Below are 19,449 nucleotides of genomic sequence, written 5' to 3' on the forward strand. Positions count from 1 at the left end.
GCCCACGCCTATTTCGCCGTGGGAGACTACGCCACGGCGCGAAAGCATTTCAGTGCGCTGAAGGACCTGCAATGCCTGGCGTTTTCCATAGAAGACGGCGGTAAACTGGCTGAGTGCCATGTTGGTTTAGGGCAGTACCAAGACGCCTACGATGTCCTAGCAACCTATCCCCTGGTGTTTGACCGCCGCGCTCGTTGGATGAAGTTTATCGCCTTATGGGAGCTAGGTCATGGATCGCTCGCGAATCAGCCTAGTGCGCCTTGCAGTGAATTGGAAGCGGCGGAGCACCGACGCATCGCCGATCTATTGCGCGCCCACGGTCATGTCAGACAGGCCGATGAGGAAAGCGAATACGAACCCAGAATAAAGGATATTATCAATGTCAGCGCCAGCGAAATACCGCCAATCGCAGATTCTTCGCCAGTAATGATTGCGCGCTTGGAAGCAGATGTCCAATCCAACGCCGCCGCGCGCTGCTACGTGCAAAAGTGTATCCCATACCTCAGGCGGATCCCGAATCTAAAGACGTTCGTGTCGGAGTACACGCGGGCAATGATCACGCGGCGATCCTATGTGGAATTGGACGGTGAGATCACGGCCGTGAGTGGTAAAGAGGGCAACAGTCGTATGGTGGAGATAGCCATGAGCGTCGCACCCCCCACCCTCGCATTGCTACATGCCGCCGTATGGAATACAAGCGATGGTGCAAAGTATGGCAAAATGATCGCTGACTGCCACGGCGACTTTGAACCGCTTCTTAAACTTCATCGCCAAAGCTTTTCTGGCAAGAAGCTATACCTGGAGACCTTGCAAGTGGCCGCGCAGCGGTATCCGGACCGCTACAGTCGTGCGCTCAAAGAAGCCACCAAAGAGCAGAAAAAGGACGACAAAGAGATGAGGAAGCTAGAAAGGGCTCGAGAGAAAAGCCGGAAAAAAGCAGAGTTGCAACGTCTTCGGCATCCTTTACCAGCCAATTATCCTGAGATGATGATCCTGAGTGAAAATGCGACCAGGGCCCATAACAATGAACGGTTTCTTGTATATGGTAGCGGCCGCCCTGAGTGAGGGAATCTCTCGCCAAATTAGTGCTATACATCCTTCCTTTCGGCTAAAGAAGCAATGAATTCGAGCCAAAGGGATGTCCATCCGCTCATAAGGTACGTACACTCTGCTGGCGGACAGATATGCATCCATCCGTGTAATGATATGATCTTGGTTGATTTGGTTATAGCCAGGCAATACTGATAGCGGAGTGCGGGCTGACTTTCCAATGTTCCTGCTAACCATGTTCCTATGCCTATAGGGCCCCATGGTTATGGTGCAAGACGACTACCACACTACCGCCATCGAAAGACTGAAAAGCGCAGGATTCGATCGAAGTATTCCAAATCGTGGTTTTCCTATGTGGGACGAGTCACTGATGCCATGGGTGTCTGGCAGGGCACCTTACATGGGCTAGTACCGTATGGCGCCAAATTCGGTGGTTCATAATAGCTAGTGTCGTCTAATATGTAGTGGGACCCTGTCTCACGTGCGAGTCAGGGAAATTATAAAGGTCGAGCTTCAGAATTGTGCCATGGTGGGTGCTACTTCGCTCAATTCTACTCGACTAGCTGTCGATCCAGTACTGGAGCAAGTGCACACGACAACTGTACCAGATCCTGAAAAGCCCAGTCGTTCAGCGTCACATGAAAAAGAAGTTCCACAAAGGATCAATAAGATTGAGAAGAATGGAGCGGCTGGAGTCGAGAAGGGCGAAGCTGCAGCTCTTGTCTGGAGTAAAAATGCTCTGTGGGCGATCTATGCCTGGTACACTATCTCCCTCTTCTCATGATCATTGGGGCTGCATGAAAAGTTAATAGCTAACGGCCCGGGATGTCTCCTAGGATCTGGGTATCCTTTTTCATGTTGGTGTTTCATTCTTCGATCGGCACCAATGTACTCGTGAACGCATATGCAAATTTCAAGACTGCTCCGGAAACTTCGACTGCGGCTATCTTAGCGACAGTGGTCGGGGGAGTGGGGAAGCTATCTATTGCCAAGATCCTGAAATATCTGGGGCTGAGTAGAGGGTATGCTGGTCTTTACGGGCTTGTTCCTGCTGGGGATTATTATCTTGGTGTCCTGCCACGGGCCTTGTGGTTATGCCGCCGGGTGTGGACTGTACTAGATTGGTTACAATGCTATCTATCTGATTCTTGATATTTTTATCGCCGACATGTCCGGGCTCTGTAATCGGGTATTTGCCTTTGCTTTCTCGAGTGTATCTTTTATCTATACTGTGTTCACCGGTCTGTTGGCCGCCCAATCCTTCTTAAATATAACTATATAGCGGTAGGCATATGGCGTGTTCGCTATTATCTTCCCTGTTATCTTTCTGCCCCTTGCGATCGCTTTCAAGCTTTATAAACTCAAAGCGAGAAAACTGGGCCTCTATACACCGAATAGCCCTGGTTGTACCTGGACTCATTCGATTCAATATTATATCCACGAGTTCGACGGTATGTAATGTCTTTTCCCGCCGCTCCTGTTATATTAACTGTTTATCTGGTTATAGTCGTTGGTGCACTTCTCTTAATGGCCATATTTATCCTTCTTCTACTTCCCTTCAGCCTCACGGTCTACAGACAGGCCCAATATAAGTCTGCGACATTTATTGCTATACTGATTATCGATTTTTATCTCTCCTTTGTTTTTATTGCCTGGGAACAATTCTTTATCTCTTAGCAATTTATCCGGTATGATCTACTAAAACAGCGAATTGTACTCGGTACATATATCCTCTCTGCAGTCCTCAATCTGGGCTATACTGTATAGGACCTCTATTTTCTTAACTTTTGTATGATGGTGTATAATCTCAGCGTCTTAAACAGAGGATATATAAATTAGATTTATAATATAGAATCTTACTTCTGAATATCCTTGTTCAGAATCTATATTTACCAAAGGAAATACTTTAATAATATATATCTTTTCTTTGAACTCTTCTTGATACTTCTCGGTTCCGAACTAATAATTTACTTCCGGAGTAAGCACGACCATAACGGTTATTCTGTAATATATCAGATTTTTATTACCTTTACCGGTAGTATACTAGTGATTAGACAAGATATAGCAGTACTAAGTATCGCCAATCATAACAGTATATCTATAATACTCTCTATCCTCGGTCTTTTTACAAGTCTTAGTAGTACAACAGAGAATGATATTGTATCTACGATCTATACAAATATCTTTCCGAGCCGGTTGCGGCAGAATTTTCCGATGGAGGTGAAAGATGACTGGGCCGAGATCTATCTCGGTGGCTAGTCTATAATATAGTTGACCTAGATATTCGGGTATTGAGAGGTCAAGTAATTACTGTCGACGTGTTAGTAATAGTCCTTTCTTTGCTATTGTCCTCTCCCTATCGTATTATTCCACTGTTAATCATATCGAACAATTTAGAATGCTAGGGTGGGGCCTTAACCATGACCATACCTCACGTGAAGACACTTGGATGTTGTAAAATATATATCTCGAAATCCTTGAAGTTGGAACAAAACTTAAGTCCAGGGAAATAGCGCGAACTTTGTAGCAACGTTCGTCTTCATAATTATGAAAAAGTTTCCTTTGTCTATAGAGACCTAAATTAATTAATTAATTATTACTTTTACTTTTTTTTTTTTTTTTTTTTTGGGGTAAATTCTCCGGAATTTAAATAAACAACCGTAGGTCCGCAGATATGATTGGATCCTCGTGATGCCGGTGTCAACCGGTGTCACGTGAATATGTTGTTTACTTTTACTTTTGACTCGGACTATAACAATTTCTCACTCCCACTCTCACTTTAACCACGGATTAAGGTCCCGTTCACGCACAGGATACCTACGCGATGCTGATTTCTTCCAGTTGTTCTTCTCCGATCAGAAGAGTAGTCACGAAAGTCTTTCAATTATCCATAGTACCAGAGACTCGGAGCCCAGCCCGAGTATGGCACCAACCCAGTCCCCGCCCAAGTCCACACGACCATAGGAATCTAAGCTTCCGGACAATCCACCCGTTCCGACTCATCCACACTGAGTCCGATTCAAACCACAAAAATGTACCTCCAACTCAACGATTGTTTGATTTATCCCTCAGCTTCTCGCGAACACCGCTGAGCGGCAATACGAACATGCGATACACGCGCTACAATGGCCATGGCGTGGCGATGCCCTTCAGCAAGCTGACGAAGCTCGACATTGTTAACAAATATGGTCTAAGCGCACGCGATCTGCGCACGCTTGATGTGCCATCCGATGGATTCCCACATATCCTTATCCGGGAATCCACCCTGCTGATCCATATGTTCAATCTGCGGCTGCTGGTGCAAGCCGACCAGATGCTGGTCTTTCACCTGGACGAAACATCTCCTCAAGAGTCCGATACGATCTCACGCGTCTTCCTCCGTGATCTGGAGTCGAAACTACGCGGCGACCCCGGCTTGGGAGTGTCGGTGGGCTTGCCCTACGAACTGCGCGTTCTCGAGGCGGCGCTGGCGGCGGTCACCTCCACTCTCGAAGCGGAGTATGTGCTAACCAAGGATCAAGTCATGCAGACCCTACGCATGGTGGACAAGGAGGAATGCGAGATTCATTCCAATTTACGAACATTATTAGAGCTGGTGCGAAAACTCGCGGCGACCGAAAAGCGCGCGCGGCAGGTCCGCAGTGCGGTTCAAGACGTATTGAATACTGATGAGGATATGGCTGCGATGTACCTTAGCGACAAACAAGCCGGGAAGCCTCACCATATGGAGGACCATCAGGATGTGGAATACTTGCTGGAAGCGTACTACAAGGCGAGCGATGCGGTCGTCCAGGAAGCGGCGAGCCTGATGGGAACGATTCAACAGACGGAAGAAAGTATACAGTCGATCCTGGATGTGCGACGCAACCAGATCATGGTGCTGGAAGCCAAAATCGAGATCCTGATGTTAGGAATGGCCGCGGCAACGCTTGTAGCGGGCTGGTATGGCATGAATGTCGTCAACTACTTCGAAGAGAGCGGCACGGCCTTTGCCGTGCTGGTTTCATCCTGTCTGGTCGCCATCGCCTTCCTTTCGCGATATGGCTTCCGGCAGCTGCGGAGGATTCAGAAGATGCATCTATAGAGCGACGATCTTTGGCCGCCACCGTGCCATACACAACTCGGGGTTTCCAAGGACAAGGACAGCATGCCGGAAAAATGGGCGTTTGAGAGAAACAACTTCAATACGCCAATGATTTTGGGGTCTCAAGGTGTATATTGAGCGGCATACTGCTTGGGCACAATCTACACATCGCAGGTTCAAGTTACGTCTTGAGCTTCCTTTAGACTATTCGAGAGGATTCTGGATCACCGCACTAATCATGAAGTGGGAGGGTTTGTTGTGTCATCCCTCAACCTCCGAGGTCAAAGTGTTAACGGTTTAACTTCTAGACTATCCACAAAGGTTGTAGGCAACAATAATCTAATAGTCATGTCTGGACAGAATGAGAGGGATTTCACTCGCGCCCCTTCCACAGGACAGTGGAATATTGGAAGACATCATACAGCTCTGGGTCGCTGTAGACAGTGATGCGGATGTCAGCGGGTACGATGCCATAACGCTGGCTACAAAGTGCGGCATTACTAGACATCTCGAGGACCTCCGAAACCAGGAACGCGACGACTCGAGCAATGCCCCTGACAGATTCCTCTTCAATGGTCACAAACTGACCGGCGACACGAGACTCTAGGAAATGCTTGACCTTGCGACTCATATAGTCCGCATCGAAGTTAGGAATTGGCTCTGCACCCGATTGTGTTAAGCAGCAGTGGCAATAGATATTCAGTAACTTTCCCGCTGTGGGCTTTCCGAACAGAGCATCGGCGATCAGCGAAGGCGTCCTGAACGATACAGAGGGAAAGACAAGTCGCTCCAGATAGCTGAGGATAAGCTCATTGATCAGGTCAACCACGCGATCCTTCCAAGGGTCGACAAAAACTGCAAGTTGCCGGGTTTGATTCGCGCTGGTCTCGATACAGACGCCTTGACTGGTCGCTATCTCTGGAGGCACATGTGGCATAAATGGGTGAAGTCGTAACGCGTCAAGTTCCTGCGCCCGAAAGATGTGCGCTCCCGGGGGATATGGTCCAAGGCAAGCGGACTCTGGTGGGGGTGGCGGGCAAAGAGAAATCATGTCGGCGTTGTCCGGAGGCGCGGAATGCATCTGCAATAACTGTAACCCCGAGAAGTCAAAGCCCTCCCGAAGCCGCCGCTCAAACCGTTCTACATCTGTCTCTGGCTTCCGTAGAGCGCGACTGTGCCCGACAAACGATGTTTGAGTGAAATCGGTGCTACCGGAGAAGAAAAGAAAGGAATGAGCAACGCGGTCGTCGTTGAAACCAAATCGGCCGAACTTGTACTCGGCCATTGGAATTCGCATCCACACTCCAGCTTCGCATCCGCGCCGTCCATCCGGCGATTGTACCTTCCAAGCTGCAACTTGGCTCTTCGCTTTGGCGTAGTCCACAACACCGACTGCTTCAGAGGCCTCGACGTCCACACTTCTACACTCTAGATATGGCCCGTCCGACTGTTCATTGACCTCATCCTGACCGCGAGCATCGTAGTAGCCCCAGTCATACCGATTGATCACTAGCACACCCGCCGCGTTGGTCTTTTCATTGTTCATGGTACTGCCACAGTCGGGTTCGTAAGGAGAACCCGAAACGCGAAGGATCCGCGCAATCTCCCGGTCGGGGTCAACGTCAGAGTGAGATAGAAACCAACCCGAAACCATTTTGGTCTCAATGTCAATCAGATGGAAGGCTTGCCACCGTCCGTTTCGCGCAGGAATGTTAAATTCCAGATGATGTGCTGTCACGGTCCCAGACCGGTCAGGCTGAGTGGTAGGAAACTCTTGGATAGGCACCAAGCTACCGGACCATATGTTGTGTAGTTCGCCGAAGCATAAACATCCTGATTCTATAGAGAAGGTCGCGTAACTTTGAGGAGTGGCTGTCATAGTGGTGGGTGAATCTTTGGTTAATGTACCAAGGGCTCTAGAAGCCAGCAATCAGGCCACGTACTCTTACGAGATGCAGGCCGCTGGTCACATCCTGGTAGTGAAAGGTTGTTCAGCGAACTGACGACTAGGAAGTCCCGCTGTGGGTCATATTTAATGCCAAGAGAGCCGTCTGGTTAATGTCAGTCTGAGTCGATCTCATGAAGTGGGAAGCGAAGGTAGAAGGTCTAAACCGATGGAGAGGAAATCACTGCGTGTCACTGAAAGGTCTCTGGGAAATTTCCGACTGCTTTGATCCCAAGAGGGAATGAAGATAGGTCGGAGTAGGCTATATGGAGGAGGTTCTGAGTTGCGCTTCCTTCTAGTATGTATGTATATGATGATTCTAATGGTATCACAGTGATCAACGACAAGCATCTAGTACGTTAGACTGCACTTCTACGCACATTATTCCATTCAGCTGCCCTTTCACAACCCCCTATCTATCTTTTTTCTCATCAATATGATGCTTCATTCAGTGACTAGACTAATACTATGATGGGACCCTAAGGTCTCCCACGCAAACACTTCAAAATCCGTAATTGCTATTAGACATCAGTATTATTTTTTGGGTCCAACAATAAAGTCAGTCCCATACCTCCTAAAAAAAATATCGCTCGGAGGTCTGACTCGAAAGTTATAATTCTCCTTCACTGCTACACAGTTGAGAAAATGCCGAGGTAAATCAGCCTCTAAGAATGCTCGGTAATAGGCCTCTCTGCTAGGAGGATGTGGATGCCAAATGGTTTCCATGCGTCTCCAGTCACTCGCATTTCCCTCCTCCCAGTGATATGTGCAAGCCCTGCAGTAGGTGCCTGGCTCCAAGATTTGGGTCCGGACGTCCCAGTATGGAAATGTCGCTGTCGCCTGGATTCTCCATGAAGGCTCCTCACTGGCCTCGTCCTCGTCCAGTGATGTAGGCCTCAACCGGCGCCGGGGACGCCCACCAGTGTGGGTTCCTTGACGCCTGTGTTTTTCCCATTGCTGGACCCGACGCTGATAATCTCTTTCACGCTCCTTCAGACGAGTCTGGTATGCCCGCTCCATTTCCTTTTCACCCCCATGGAGCTCTATACCCAAGGCCTTTGCCTGAGTAACATCCACTAAGCGGGGTCGATGCCGTTCAATGGGGTGAATAATTGGGAGCGATGATTGACGAAGATCTTTTTGAGTTACTCCAAACCGGAAACAGACATCACGCATGGGTTCGACTTGGTAGTCGGGTCGGAGAAAATTGCATTTATAACAGGAACGGGTCAGTGTTGGGAAATAAAGAAGAGGCCCGAAATCAGTACATGTCCGGCACCAGGGATAGCAGAACTCAGTAAAAAGCCAACCGATTGGGAAATATGAAGAGCACTTGATAATATCCATGACCCGTAGCGTATCGGAGGCCAAAGCCCTCAATAAGGAGTAGGCAGGAAGCGATTCGACTAAACGCCTTCCTCTCCTACTCACCCGACGTAACATCCCTAGACTGGGTAGATCAAGATTGAGAAAGATCAAGTGGAGGATTTCGAGTGGAAGCTGATCAATCAGAGGTGTATACTTCCAATTGATTCTTGATTTCTTGTCCGGCGGAGCGTTGTATAATCTCACATCTGAACTGAGCTGGAAATCAAGGGTTTCTCTGTACGGCCTCTGGCACCGAAATGCTCTGCCTGAAGCCATGTTGGTATTCGAGTGGATTTGATATCATGAACCAGATGCATGATAAAATAAACAAAATACTGTCCTCCCTCTCTCCTGAAGTTGTCCCGGCTCCTCTCTCCAGTGTTAGCATCACAAATACGTCTACAAGGCACGATCCTGGGACGGTGGCCGGTAGGAGGTGGTTCCTTGGTTGAATGAAAGGGGGATTATGGTAAAGGACAAGCTGTCTATTAAAAATGGGGCACTTTGACCCTTGTGTCAAATTCCTGGACAGTGATTTGTACTTAATAATTACTATCTTAACTCATCATCACTCTCATCATCCTCATCCCCCGCATCGTTTCCCCCCTCCCCCTCTTCTTCCCCCTCTTCTTCCTCCTCTTCTTCCTCCTCTTCTTCCTCCTCTTCTTCCTCCTCTTCTTCCTCCTCTTCTTCCTCCTGCTCTTCCTCCTCTTCTTGCTCCTGCTCCATCCCCTATTCCTGTCCCTGCTGCCCCTCTTGCGGCTGTATATTGGCCCCTCCTCCCCCTCCACCGAGGGCTCTAACTGGCTGCCACGGGCAGCCATCCTCGTGATCATAGGTCACTGTGGCCACCCGTCCAACTAGGTGGTTGGGGCAATAGTTGCCCACGGCCCGGGGTTGCGGCGCACCAAGGTGAGCGCATTTGCTGTTCGTCCCGTCTTCGTCGACATTGAATAAACGGGCCTCGTACCGAGCACCCGCAAGAGTACTCTTCCCTCAGATAGAAACACCTCCGATATATAAGACAACATGCAGAGACGATGGGGTTTGTCCGACTTACATAGCTAGTTTGATTTCGAATTTGCGTTGCTATTTTGGGTTAATTCTTTCAATTGAGTATTCCATGGGCATACAACTTACGAGCGTTATGATGTAATCTTTTGCACGTAAAGGGAGAAAGCTGGGAAGCATAGTGACTACGATGCCTTAAACGAATTGTATTTAATATAGGGCCTTCGTAGATGGATTGTACCTTCCATATTCTGTGGAATACAAATGGTTCATTAAAGGAGGCAGCCGCGAACATGGACACTGCCATCGGACGCCCAAATTTGTGGATATGAGTACAAGTAAGATTAACCGAAGAAGGAAGGCAAGCCTTGGTATCCTGTTGACCCTCTTGTCGATGAGGATTCCGAGGTGCCTTGCACAGTGGCTCCGGAGATCTTGATGGTGTAGTCCAGCCCTAGCTGAACCTCCTCAGTGAGCTTGAAGGCATTATACTGGTAGAGTGTCTTGGGGGTATTGGCAATCACGACACTGGCTTCTTCATTGCTCGTAATGGTAGCCGAGCCTGACCCATTCTCGAGCGAGACATACCGAACAGTGCCCGTGTTGGTGTTGCGGATAGCAAGCGTTGCAGAGAATACTCCGTTAGATGTAATAATAACTTGAACGTTGCCGGCTCCAGTGTTGCTGAGGGGGATGATGTTGGCACCCATGTACTGTGGCTTGCGAGAAGACTTGACCACATAGGCACCGTCGCCTTGGGAGTCCACATTCGCATAGTTGAGGCCGCTCCTCTGGTTGAGGAATGCGTTCTGAGCAATTGCGTGGCCGATATCCACATAGGCCATGCGAGCCCAGTAGCGACCGACGATTTCCTGGACAGATGCGGCCGTCGAAACGCGTGCAAGGGTATGGAGAGGAGTTTCATTGCTGCCCTTCTCATATTGTTCGAACAGCTGGCGAACAGCATCGCTGCCCAGACCCGCATAGTTGTCCGGGTTGTTGGTCAAATAGGTCAAGAATGGCCACGCCTGGTAGTAGTTGCCACTCCCCGTCGAGCCATCCACAATGACCTGAAATGAGTCTCCGATCACTTTGTTGAGCTCGATCATACTCTCGCCCGTCGGTTGGTTGTAGTTGGACCTTGCCTTGGCACATAGTGGAGAGGTGTTAAATGTATCGGCTACCCAATTGGCGACTGTTTCCCACCATGCACCTGTCGCGGTCTGGTCCACCCAGTTCCGACTGTGATAGGTGAGGGCATGACCATACTCATGGACGGTGACTCTCGGATCCGTGAGTGAAGATGGAATCACCTCCAGCCAGCTGAGACCGGTGTTAGGGTCAGACTTCTGCACGCCTGCGGCACCGCCCAGATCATTCACTTCGTAAACATTTTCCTTCCACAGTGTTGTCACGGTGTTGGGTTCCGCGTTATATGGGATTCCCGAAGTCGTCCACCCGAGGTCACCGACATAGCAGCTATAGGCAGCTTCAAGAATGGTTAAAACCGCGTCTGCATTGCTCTGATCCGACGAGTAGAGCCGGAAATGATCGGAGTCCTTGTAGCTAGTTCCTCCGGGGCCAACATTGGGATTAGCCGTGAATGATGTTGGCTGAGCACCAGAACTCGCTTGCGGGGCCGGGGCTGCAGAAGCCTGAATTGCCGACAAAAGAAGTATCGGAATGATCTGTTTCTTGGACGCCATGGTGTTCGAATAGAAGGAGATAATGGCTTATTGCCTTCGTGTAGGCGCCAGGTCCCCATTTATTTATACTTATCCCGGTAGTTCGAAACGCAGGATCCTTAGAGTGCCAAGAATCACTTGAAGCAGCAATGGCGGTGGTCGATCACCTGCTTCAGGGACCAACATTAGTTTGAGACATTTCAAGACAGCATGTCCTACCGTGCTCCTCAACCGCAGTACCCGAGGCCGGATCTATCTGTTCAAGCGTCTTGGCCAAGGAGGAGCAATAATCGAACGGCGTCTGAGCTAAGGCATCAGGGTCACGGTAATCGAGTGGGAGTGAAATAGCCCCGGTGATGTGATGTGATGTCTATTGCTCTCTGAAGCCATGACTGGGTCCACTACACTGCCTCTTCCAGTCATGTAAGTCTGCTTAGGGATCGAGTGTAAAAGCCTCGTTGCGGATCTGAACCTAAACCACGAGTTTTGGCCAGGCTCAAAGGAACTTTCGGGGCAACGGGACATAGCATAGGAGAACCTTAGTACCGATGGATTGAGCTTCGAGAGAGTAAGCAGGCTCCAATCAACAGACATGAAACAGAAAAAGGGGGAAATTGTGGAGATCATCCTCTGTCTCAATTTGAAATCTTTTCCGTCTCCCCTGGTTTCAGATTTATCTTGCTCGGAGCATCTTCGGTATTACTGTTGCTTGCTCATAGCTCAACCCTATCAATAAAGCCAAGATTTGTACCATTGCCCAGCACCTGAGCAGACATTGTCCAAGCTATGCTTGGATCAATCTAGCGATCGATACTATACCTGATCGCTCGGAAAATGCACCTTGCGGAAGTCGGAAGTGAAGGCTCCCCAGCCAGGCACGGACATGCTGAACAGTCTTGTTCTCTGAGAAGTTCCCGTAATTTGACCCGTGAGCTAACGCTTGTTACTACTCTAAAAGTCTAACAGGGACGGCTCTCAGGAATGAACTGAGCAGGATTGTTGACTAGGTTCTCTGGACACTGGGAGTTGAATGACTAACAAACATGAGGCGTTGTGAAGGGCAATCAAAGAAATGAGCCCTAACCGAAGCAATGCGATACGAGCCGAGATAATCACTGCCCGATGTAAGGGGTGCAGTGCATATTTATGCTACTAATAGTCTTTGTTACTCGGTCTTATGCAATGCATGACTTGGAGTTATCCTTGTCTTTTACCCCGCAATTTCCTGGACTTGCATGCACTTCAGATCCAATCCGATCAGTGGATGATGCCTGTCGATTGTCACTCCACCTGCCCTTGCAAAAGTGCAAGTCACTGGTTGTACTTGAAGTGTTCGTATTTCGAGATCATATGCAATGCTTCCACCGAACAAAGGCGATCCCGAGATTGAGGCGGTTGTTCAGGTTGAAAAACAAGATGGGGACATACTGGAGTCAGCAAAGCCCACTCCGGAACAGAAGAATGTCGGAACCTTGCAACGCCGCCTGAAATCTCGCCATGTTCAGTTTCTAGCGCTGTCAGGGGCTATTGGAACAGGTCTCTTTGTCGGCACGGGCCAGGTGCTGTCGCTGTCAGGACCACTGTCGATGACTCTGGCATTTGCCATTAGCGGCTTAGATCTCTATGCCGTGATTAACAGCATGGGAGAGATGGCGACTTGGCTGCCTCTGCCGGGTGCTGTCCCTGTCTACGGGGCAAGGTTCGTGGATGAAGCCCTCGGCTTTGCACTCGGCTGGAATTATTGGTATCAGTTCGCCATTGGCGTGCCCATTGAAGTCAGCGCTGCGGCGATGGTTATTGAATACTGGCCTAATTCCGTGTCGCCTGCGGTCTGGATCACGATTCTTTTTGTCCCCATGGTCGTGGTCAATAGCCTGCCCGTCCGGACCTACGGCGAGGTAGAGTTCGTCCTGGGGGCGATCAAGCTGACGACGATTGTAGGCTTGATGTTGCTCATGTTAATCATCACCCTCGGTGGCGCACCCAACCACGATCGGATCGGATTTCGGTATTGGAGCCACCCCATGGAGGAGTATCTCAAGACCGGTGCGCTGGGGCGCTTCCTCGCCTTCCTCAAGGTGTTTGTCCAAGCGATTTTCAGCTACGGTGGAAGCGAGATCGTCGTGGTGGCCGCAGGGGAAACAGAAAATCCGCGACGGAATATCCCTAAGGCTGTACGTCGCGTGTTCTGGCGCATCACAATATTCTACGTTGGGAGTATTTTTCTCGTTAGTATGTGTGTCTCTGCACGCGACAGCCGCTTGCTGAATGCTATCAAATCCGGTGCGAAGGGCGCAGGAGCCAGCCCTTTCGTGATCGCAATTCAAAACGGCGGGATTCGAGCACTGCCGTCCATCATTAATGCGGTCATTCTCTCCTCGGCTGTGTCAGCCGGCAATTCCTTTTTTTATGCATCGACGCGGGTCCTTTACTCGACGGCTCTCGATGGCAAGGCACCGCGGTTCCTTCGATATGAGAAGTTCGGCGTCCCATATGCCTGTGTGGCGATCACCACCGCACTGAGTCTCCTCGTTTACCTCAATGCGTCCTCGAGCTCCGCCGAGGTCTTCTTTTGGATCAGTAACCTAAGTTCCGTCCGTACGTTAGTTGTGTGGACTGCTATTGGGATTACATACCTCCGATTTCACCAGGCGTTGAAATATCATGGTGTTCCTCGGTCGAGTCTTCCTTTTAAATCGCCATTGCAACCGTATCTGGCATACTTTGCTGTCATAGTATCCTCTCTGATGGCACTTTTGAACGGATTCGACGCCTTTTTCCCTGGCCGCTTTAGTGCAAAAACCTTCATTCCGCCCTACATCGCTATCCCCATCTTTGGAATCCTGTATCTCAGCTACAAGTTCGCTAAAGGTACCTCAATCGTCAAGATAGAGGAAATCGATCTGTGGTCAGGGAAGGAGGAGGCCGACCGGCTGGAGGCCACCTGGGAGCAACCGGAGCCTCGCAATTTCCTAGGTATGTCCAATTTATGGCCAATACCTCAAAAGTGTATATGACTGACTTCGGCTAACATGACGTAGAAAGAATCTGGTTCTGGATCGCATGATGCGACGCAGCTCCTCTGCACGTTCTATTTGTCCTTCCTATGTGGTCTTGCCGTGAGCTGTTATGGATCGCAATTTGGCTATCTTTGCTTTAATAGCAACTGGGACCACTCAACCTCAACATCCTCTGTCCTACTCATTTGAGCATCTCCAATCTCTCTTGATAGTTTCATCACTGCCATGCCACACATGTTTCAATATTGCAAAAGTTTGATAGGCCTCACCCAGCCACCTTGGACGTATTGGTGATAACTAGTCTTTTACGTGTTTGGACCTGTATGCTACCGAAGAAATTGGTTTATAAACCAATTACAGACTCGACTGGGTGTGGATTCAGATTTTCGTCTATAGTGGGAATTACCAGTACTGCATCCATCTATTTGAATGAAGATCAGAGGTCATTTCAACAATCCTTGTCACTTGGATGAGAACAAATAGTACAGAGTACTCCGTAAGGGTTCACCGGTTGCACGCTCGTGAGTAAGAAAGAAAACGATGGGTAGTTGGCCCCAGAGTTCTACCACTTCTTAATCGATTAAAATTGTGAAAGGAAAAACAACGAAGTTTTTGTCGTACGACGCAATCTATAACCAAGAATCGAGTGAAGAGAGTAAAGAGAATGCGTCTGACCAAGTCTACAACTATGTAGGAAGACTGAGCACATGAGCATTGACTGTACAATCGACGTCCTTACGTGAATATAAAGTATATCCTTTATGTTGGTGCTTCTGGGACATGTGTTCTCCGCTGTGATATCATGCCGGGTATGTACCTGTCCCCGTGATATCTCTCATATCTCCGCCGCCCTGAACTGTGGGTACGTTTCCATTGATGGAAGATCAGCTCAGCCAAAGTCTCTCGAGAGTGCTCTGGGAATAGCTTTCACTGGCCGCTTCGACACTCTGATGCACATACTGGTCCCTAACATGGATTGTATTCTTGGCCTTCGATCCGCGGGACAGGTTTGGAGCATGGTCCCGAACGCACGATCTCAGATGATCAGTAATCCTCCAGTAGACATCATCGGCGGTCGACTTGCCGACAATCGTGTCCAAATGTCCGTATCCCTCAGCCTAGAATCTGCGATAGAGATGCTCTCCAAATCGTCGTCGGAGCATCTCATAGTCTTGCAGGGTTGATTCCGGATCGAATACCTCATTCGCAGTTCCAGTGATAAACAGCACTGGCAAGCCATGTAGACGTCGTAGATTTTCTGGGGTGATAAGTGGGTTCAATTGGTTATCCAAACATCCGCCACGAGTACCCATGCGGGTAATATGCTCGAGAATCTTTGTGTGAGTACCTGCGAAAAACTGGCCAATATTTTCATGGATGTGAGCATCGAGGTTATCATTATTCCAGCATAACCCGAATGCAAATGATGTTCTGTGACAGTCAGTCGATGTACATATATCTCGACGTCGACGGACAGGATACGAGCGTAGGACGACATCGAGCACTCTCTGGATAAGACGGTTGTCGTGACTCGTACCAATTGGAAAGAAACTTCCCGCGAGGGACTCGTAAAGATGAATCAAGAGAGGCGTGGCAGCTTTGACTGAGTTCCAGTAAGCGAACCTTTGGTTAATGAGAACCGAGTTCGCCGTGACACCGAGCAATTGCGTGCCATCAATGGTACCATCCAACAGCCCCATCGCGAGGGCTACAGACCCTTGACAGTGAGCCACCACGTAAGGCTTTTGCTCCTCTCGACTTGAAATGTATTGCAATGCTGCTGCAACATCTAAGCGGCATTAATACACAGTATATTCCGCTGCTATGTTGTTGTCACAGCCCCATCGTGGTGTTAATACGTAGCACTGGTAGCCGCGCGCTGTGAAATATTCCACCATATTGCGACGCTGGAAAGGAAGAGCAAAGATGCTATGTCTCGCACCAACACCGGTGACTCCGGGTAAAAACAGGATTGGAGGATCACCAAGGTTCTCGTTTATGTATCCCTCATCGGTGACTGCTAATGGCTCATATACCTGAAGAAGCACCGTGGTACCATCTTTAGCCCTCACGTCAAGTTGGGTAGAGGGTCCCCGTTTCGCTGCTAAGGTATTACGGAGGTAATTCACAGGTTGTCGCATTGAAACAAAGGGGCGAAAGAAAAACATGCTTAGCCGGAGGGCAAAGTATACTAAAAAGACGAGCAATGCGAAAAGAGCGCTTAGTTCTAACGGCTCTGTAGCGCGAAAAGTCTTTATCTGCTGTCGGAATGAGGGCCAGGATATGTGAAGGACTCCTGTTTCTACCTTCGCCGAGTCTTCTCGTGCGATGCGAACATTGACCTTAGTTGTAGCCTTCCACATCTCACTCGGTGAGAACGATGCGGTTGAGTCAATGGCTTTGTGACCCTCAGCTTGGAAGACTTTACCTTCCACTGAAAGTAACTGTAATGAATATACCATAGTTGTTGTCTCTGCTTCTGTCTCTGCTTGGTCGAAAAACCGCACTTTGCCTTCGGTAACCCTCATCGTTTCGGCTGATAGCGGACGGCAAGACACGGTACCGGTAAAAATACCCTCATATCCACGCTTGTCAGGGCCTATCATGGTAAGCCTGTTAGAGATACTAGATATCGTGGTGGGCCTACCTCGTTTCCGATAAATCTCTATGGTAAGGAACATACGCATCTCAGATGACGCGCTTTTCCCTAAAGCCTCAGACACCACAAAATCCACATTCTTTCGCTGCGTGCTGACGTATCCAACTAAAGCCTCTGTAAACTGCCACCCAATAGATCTGGTTTGTTCATATACGTCTGTGTGATCCTGAGGGTCAGGCAGGTCATGGGTCGATACGCTTGGTTCGGAGCTGGTATCCAGACCACCCTTCGTACTCGACATATTGTTAGGATATTTATACTCTTGAGAAATCTTCTCAAGCGATCGTTCGGCGAGTGCAGATATCGTTGCAAGAGGGTTAATACCCAAAGAAGTCGGAATAACCGATGCGTCGCAGCACACAAGTCCATCATGGACTGCACTTCCATGACCTGTGAACACTTGGCCGATGTGGTTTGTGACACCCTCACGGCCTGTGCCATCTCTGCTCATATTAGCGCCTCCTAGAGGATGAACTGTAACTTCATCCTCATAAAGACCTACTTCATATCTTAGCTGGGGCTTAAGATCCCTGCAACACAACCTTACCATAGAAGTATGAATACCCTAGTGTTGCCCCTGTGCGACTTACCATGGTGCGCAATATCTTCAATATCCGAGCACGATTCTCAGAACGACCTTCCGCAGGCCCTCGAAAGCATGGCTTGTCATTCGTCAAGGTCAACGTCAATTCATTGCTGTCGTGAGACATAACTAGATATGTTGCCGTGCGTTGGATTGCGCCCCCTGGCACTCTGGGCCCCAGGATAAGGGAATTGATACCTGCAAAAGCCTTACAAAAGTGTTGCATAGGACCGTGAAACCCAGGGGAAGTATAATCTCTGAGACTTTGCAGCATAAGCATGATTTGGGTGATTGGCAAAAATGGCACCGGAATACAGTCATCTTCAATGACATAGCCTGCTAAAGTCTCCTTCGACGAACTAGCTTCTCGGTTATCAATTACTCCAGTGATCAATGGACCAGAGCCATTGCTAAGACCCGTCAGATTTCCTGAGATTCCATTGATCTCATCGTTACCGTTGCACCTTAGTCCATCGTATCAGCAAACAATTACAGCTGTAGGTCAATTCAACTCACCAAAGGCCAACATATCTCCATTGCTGGACATGTTCCTGCCAATCATTGGAGAAGTTGACAAGCCATATTTCTTTGAGCGAAGCAGGATCTCTGTGGTCCCCAAAGATCCAGCGCCAAGAAAGCATAGGTCGTTCTATATCCGAGATAGAAAAGATTAACCATTGAAATGATAAAGCCCCAGATCGCGGTAGGACCTACAGCCTTTACCCAGAACAGCTGAGTCTTGAAATCCTCCTCAAACGCAGATCTCCCGCGTCCATGCCAGGCAAAGTAGACCAAGTATCCGTGGCCATCAGGCGCTTGTTCAATATACCGTACCTCGCAGCCGCAGAAGATCTCAGCGCCCCAGTACCAAGCAGCTGTCAGGTACGTGGTGGCGACCGAGTGTTTAGATCCATCGTTTTGACCAGTGCATTCATTTCCTGATCCACTATTTGGCTGTATCGTGGCACCTGCGCTATTGCGACCACGCTTAAAGGATGTTGTCAGCGGTACTCAGTAGAAGTTCCTTTCCTTTCCTGGGTACGTAGCTTGCTTGCGTAGATGCTCTAATTTTGCAAGGGGTGGATGATTAGCCGGATAGGTCGATGGCTGCAGCATATCTGCTGCACGCGAGTAGTCTAGTGCGCTCAGTGTCAAGGAGCGGCCCCTTGATAGGATACAAGGGTCACATACACATCTGAAGCCCGGAGGGGTCATTCTTGATCTCTGGTGGCCATGGTCCCCGCTGCAATGTTCCTTGATCTGCTTCAAGAAAGACTCCAGCATTTACAAGCGAGCAACCGCCAAGCGCTGCAGGTCGTGATATTAACAGTCAACATTGAACTTCCACGCTGAGGGTTGACAAGACTTTGCTACAAACTAGGAACCATACAATGCCAACGTACCATGAGCGACGAAAGCGTGTTGTCCGTCGCCAAGGATTAACTGAAATAATTGAGTGGGTTTGCCTGCAAACAGCCAGCTTGAACTTCCGGAAATGTTCAGCTCTTTCAGGCACTGCGCTGAAGTGTATGGGTATGCGCCAGCTATGAGACAGTTTGGTCATCACATCAGGATGCAACTCTAGAGAATACAACTCGGATTGTACTCACGTCGCCACTCCCAACCCAGCTCAAGCACTGCGACGCTCTTTCCAGATCGTGCCATTCGACTCGCCGCAACTCCCGCTCCATAACCAGAGCCAACGACTACAACGTCGTAGGCTGCCTTCATGGACTGAAAAGAACGACTCAACCTAGGGTAATCATCGGGCCTTGTGTTGTTGGAGTCGGCCATTGTAGTCTGTGGCGCTGATATGTGGGCAGATGCTGGGCGGGACAGCAATGGAGAGCAACGGGGGTGATTGAATCATTATAAGTTGGAGGAGTGAAAGCTCACCAGATGCTTTCAGCCACATAGTGCCGTAACCTAAATGGAGGAAATGAACGTTGCTCATTTGCTCGGGCATCCAAGCCGGCTGAGGTGAGACTGCATGCATGCATCCAATGCCCGAGTGACAACGATGCGCCGCTTATCCAATCACCCC

The 19,449-nt window shown here is 49.2% G+C and overlaps 9 protein-coding genes across 9 annotated transcripts; 4 read left to right on the plus strand and 5 right to left on the minus strand.

Annotated features, from left to right (window-relative positions):
- Nucleotides 1-381: 381 nt before the first annotated feature.
- Nucleotides 382-1,543, plus strand: BDV27DRAFT_45297 (uncharacterized protein). The gene is made up of 2 exons (XM_032076676.1): nucleotides 382-1,157; nucleotides 1,304-1,543. The coding sequence occupies exon 1, from the start codon at nucleotides 427-429 to the stop codon at nucleotides 1,063-1,065; it is 639 nt and encodes a 212-aa protein (XP_031931450.1). The 5' UTR covers nucleotides 382-426; the 3' UTR covers nucleotides 1,066-1,157; nucleotides 1,304-1,543.
- A 33-nt stretch (nucleotides 1,544-1,576) lies between these two features.
- Nucleotides 1,577-2,727, plus strand: BDV27DRAFT_154076 (uncharacterized protein; the record flags this gene model as incomplete). Its single annotated transcript, XM_032071903.1, has 4 exons — nucleotides 1,577-1,809; nucleotides 1,887-2,163; nucleotides 2,339-2,501; nucleotides 2,558-2,727. 4 exons carry the CDS (start codon nucleotides 1,577-1,579, stop codon nucleotides 2,725-2,727), a joined length of 843 nt encoding a protein of 280 aa, XP_031931451.1.
- A 1,014-nt stretch (nucleotides 2,728-3,741) lies between these two features.
- Nucleotides 3,742-5,134, plus strand: BDV27DRAFT_142044 (CorA family magnesium transporter; the record flags this gene model as incomplete). Its single annotated transcript, XM_032069902.1, has 2 exons — nucleotides 3,742-3,764; nucleotides 4,015-5,134. The coding sequence occupies 2 exons, from the start codon at nucleotides 3,742-3,744 to the stop codon at nucleotides 5,132-5,134; spliced, it is 1,143 nt and encodes a 380-aa protein (XP_031931452.1).
- Nucleotides 5,135-5,320: 186 nt separating this feature from the next.
- BDV27DRAFT_45307 (uncharacterized protein) lies at nucleotides 5,321-7,141 on the minus strand. Its single transcript, XM_032076677.1, has one exon. It carries the CDS (start codon nucleotides 7,011-7,013, stop codon nucleotides 5,508-5,510), a length of 1,506 nt encoding a protein of 501 aa, XP_031931453.1. The 5' UTR covers nucleotides 7,014-7,141; the 3' UTR covers nucleotides 5,321-5,507.
- Nucleotides 7,142-7,613: 472 nt separating this feature from the next.
- BDV27DRAFT_142046 (uncharacterized protein) lies at nucleotides 7,614-8,723 on the minus strand (the record flags this gene model as incomplete). Its single annotated transcript, XM_032069903.1, has 1 exon — nucleotides 7,614-8,723. The coding sequence occupies one exon, from the start codon at nucleotides 8,721-8,723 to the stop codon at nucleotides 7,614-7,616; it is 1,110 nt and encodes a 369-aa protein (XP_031931454.1).
- A 123-nt stretch (nucleotides 8,724-8,846) lies between these two features.
- BDV27DRAFT_154080 (uncharacterized protein) lies at nucleotides 8,847-9,176 on the minus strand (the record flags this gene model as incomplete). The annotated part of the gene is made up of 2 exons (XM_032071904.1): nucleotides 8,847-8,949; nucleotides 9,001-9,176. The coding sequence occupies 2 exons, from the start codon at nucleotides 9,174-9,176 to the stop codon at nucleotides 8,847-8,849; spliced, it is 279 nt and encodes a 92-aa protein (XP_031931455.1).
- A 540-nt stretch (nucleotides 9,177-9,716) lies between these two features.
- BDV27DRAFT_168120 (uncharacterized protein) lies at nucleotides 9,717-11,164 on the minus strand (the record flags this gene model as incomplete). Its single annotated transcript, XM_032074685.1, has 1 exon — nucleotides 9,717-11,164. The coding sequence occupies one exon, from the start codon at nucleotides 11,162-11,164 to the stop codon at nucleotides 9,803-9,805; it is 1,362 nt and encodes a 453-aa protein (XP_031931456.1). The 3' UTR covers nucleotides 9,717-9,802.
- Nucleotides 11,165-12,498: 1,334 nt separating this feature from the next.
- Nucleotides 12,499-14,210, plus strand: BDV27DRAFT_154082 (amino acid permease/ SLC12A domain-containing protein; the record flags this gene model as incomplete). The annotated part of the gene is made up of 2 exons (XM_032071905.1): nucleotides 12,499-14,119; nucleotides 14,185-14,210. 2 exons carry the CDS (start codon nucleotides 12,499-12,501, stop codon nucleotides 14,208-14,210), a joined length of 1,647 nt encoding a protein of 548 aa, XP_031931457.1.
- Nucleotides 14,211-15,202: 992 nt separating this feature from the next.
- Nucleotides 15,203-19,199, minus strand: BDV27DRAFT_168123 (FAD/NAD(P)-binding domain-containing protein; the record flags this gene model as incomplete). Its single annotated transcript, XM_032074686.1, has 10 exons — nucleotides 15,203-15,952; nucleotides 16,001-16,762; nucleotides 16,811-17,320; nucleotides 17,370-17,869; nucleotides 17,918-18,054; nucleotides 18,120-18,378; nucleotides 18,448-18,541; nucleotides 18,597-18,713; nucleotides 18,809-18,949; nucleotides 19,016-19,199. 10 exons carry the CDS (start codon nucleotides 19,197-19,199, stop codon nucleotides 15,282-15,284), a joined length of 3,375 nt encoding a protein of 1,124 aa, XP_031931458.1. The 3' UTR covers nucleotides 15,203-15,281.
- Between the last annotated feature and the right edge of the window lie 250 nt (nucleotides 19,200-19,449).

This window comes from Aspergillus caelatus, assembly GCF_009193585.1.
Source record: "Aspergillus caelatus strain CBS 763.97 unplaced genomic scaffold BDV27scaffold_23, whole genome shotgun sequence".
NCBI classification, from domain to species: domain Eukaryota; kingdom Fungi; phylum Ascomycota; class Eurotiomycetes; order Eurotiales; family Aspergillaceae; genus Aspergillus; species Aspergillus caelatus.

Bases quoted from the DNA above. Each gene is read 5' to 3' on its own strand.
- BDV27DRAFT_45297 (XM_032076676.1), top strand. From the start codon at position 427: ATGATTGCGCGCTTGGAAGCAGATGTCCAATCCAACGCCGCCGCGCGC.
- BDV27DRAFT_45307 (XM_032076677.1), bottom strand. From the start codon at position 7,013: ATGACAGCCACTCCTCAAAGTTACGCGACCTTCTCTATAGAATCAGGA.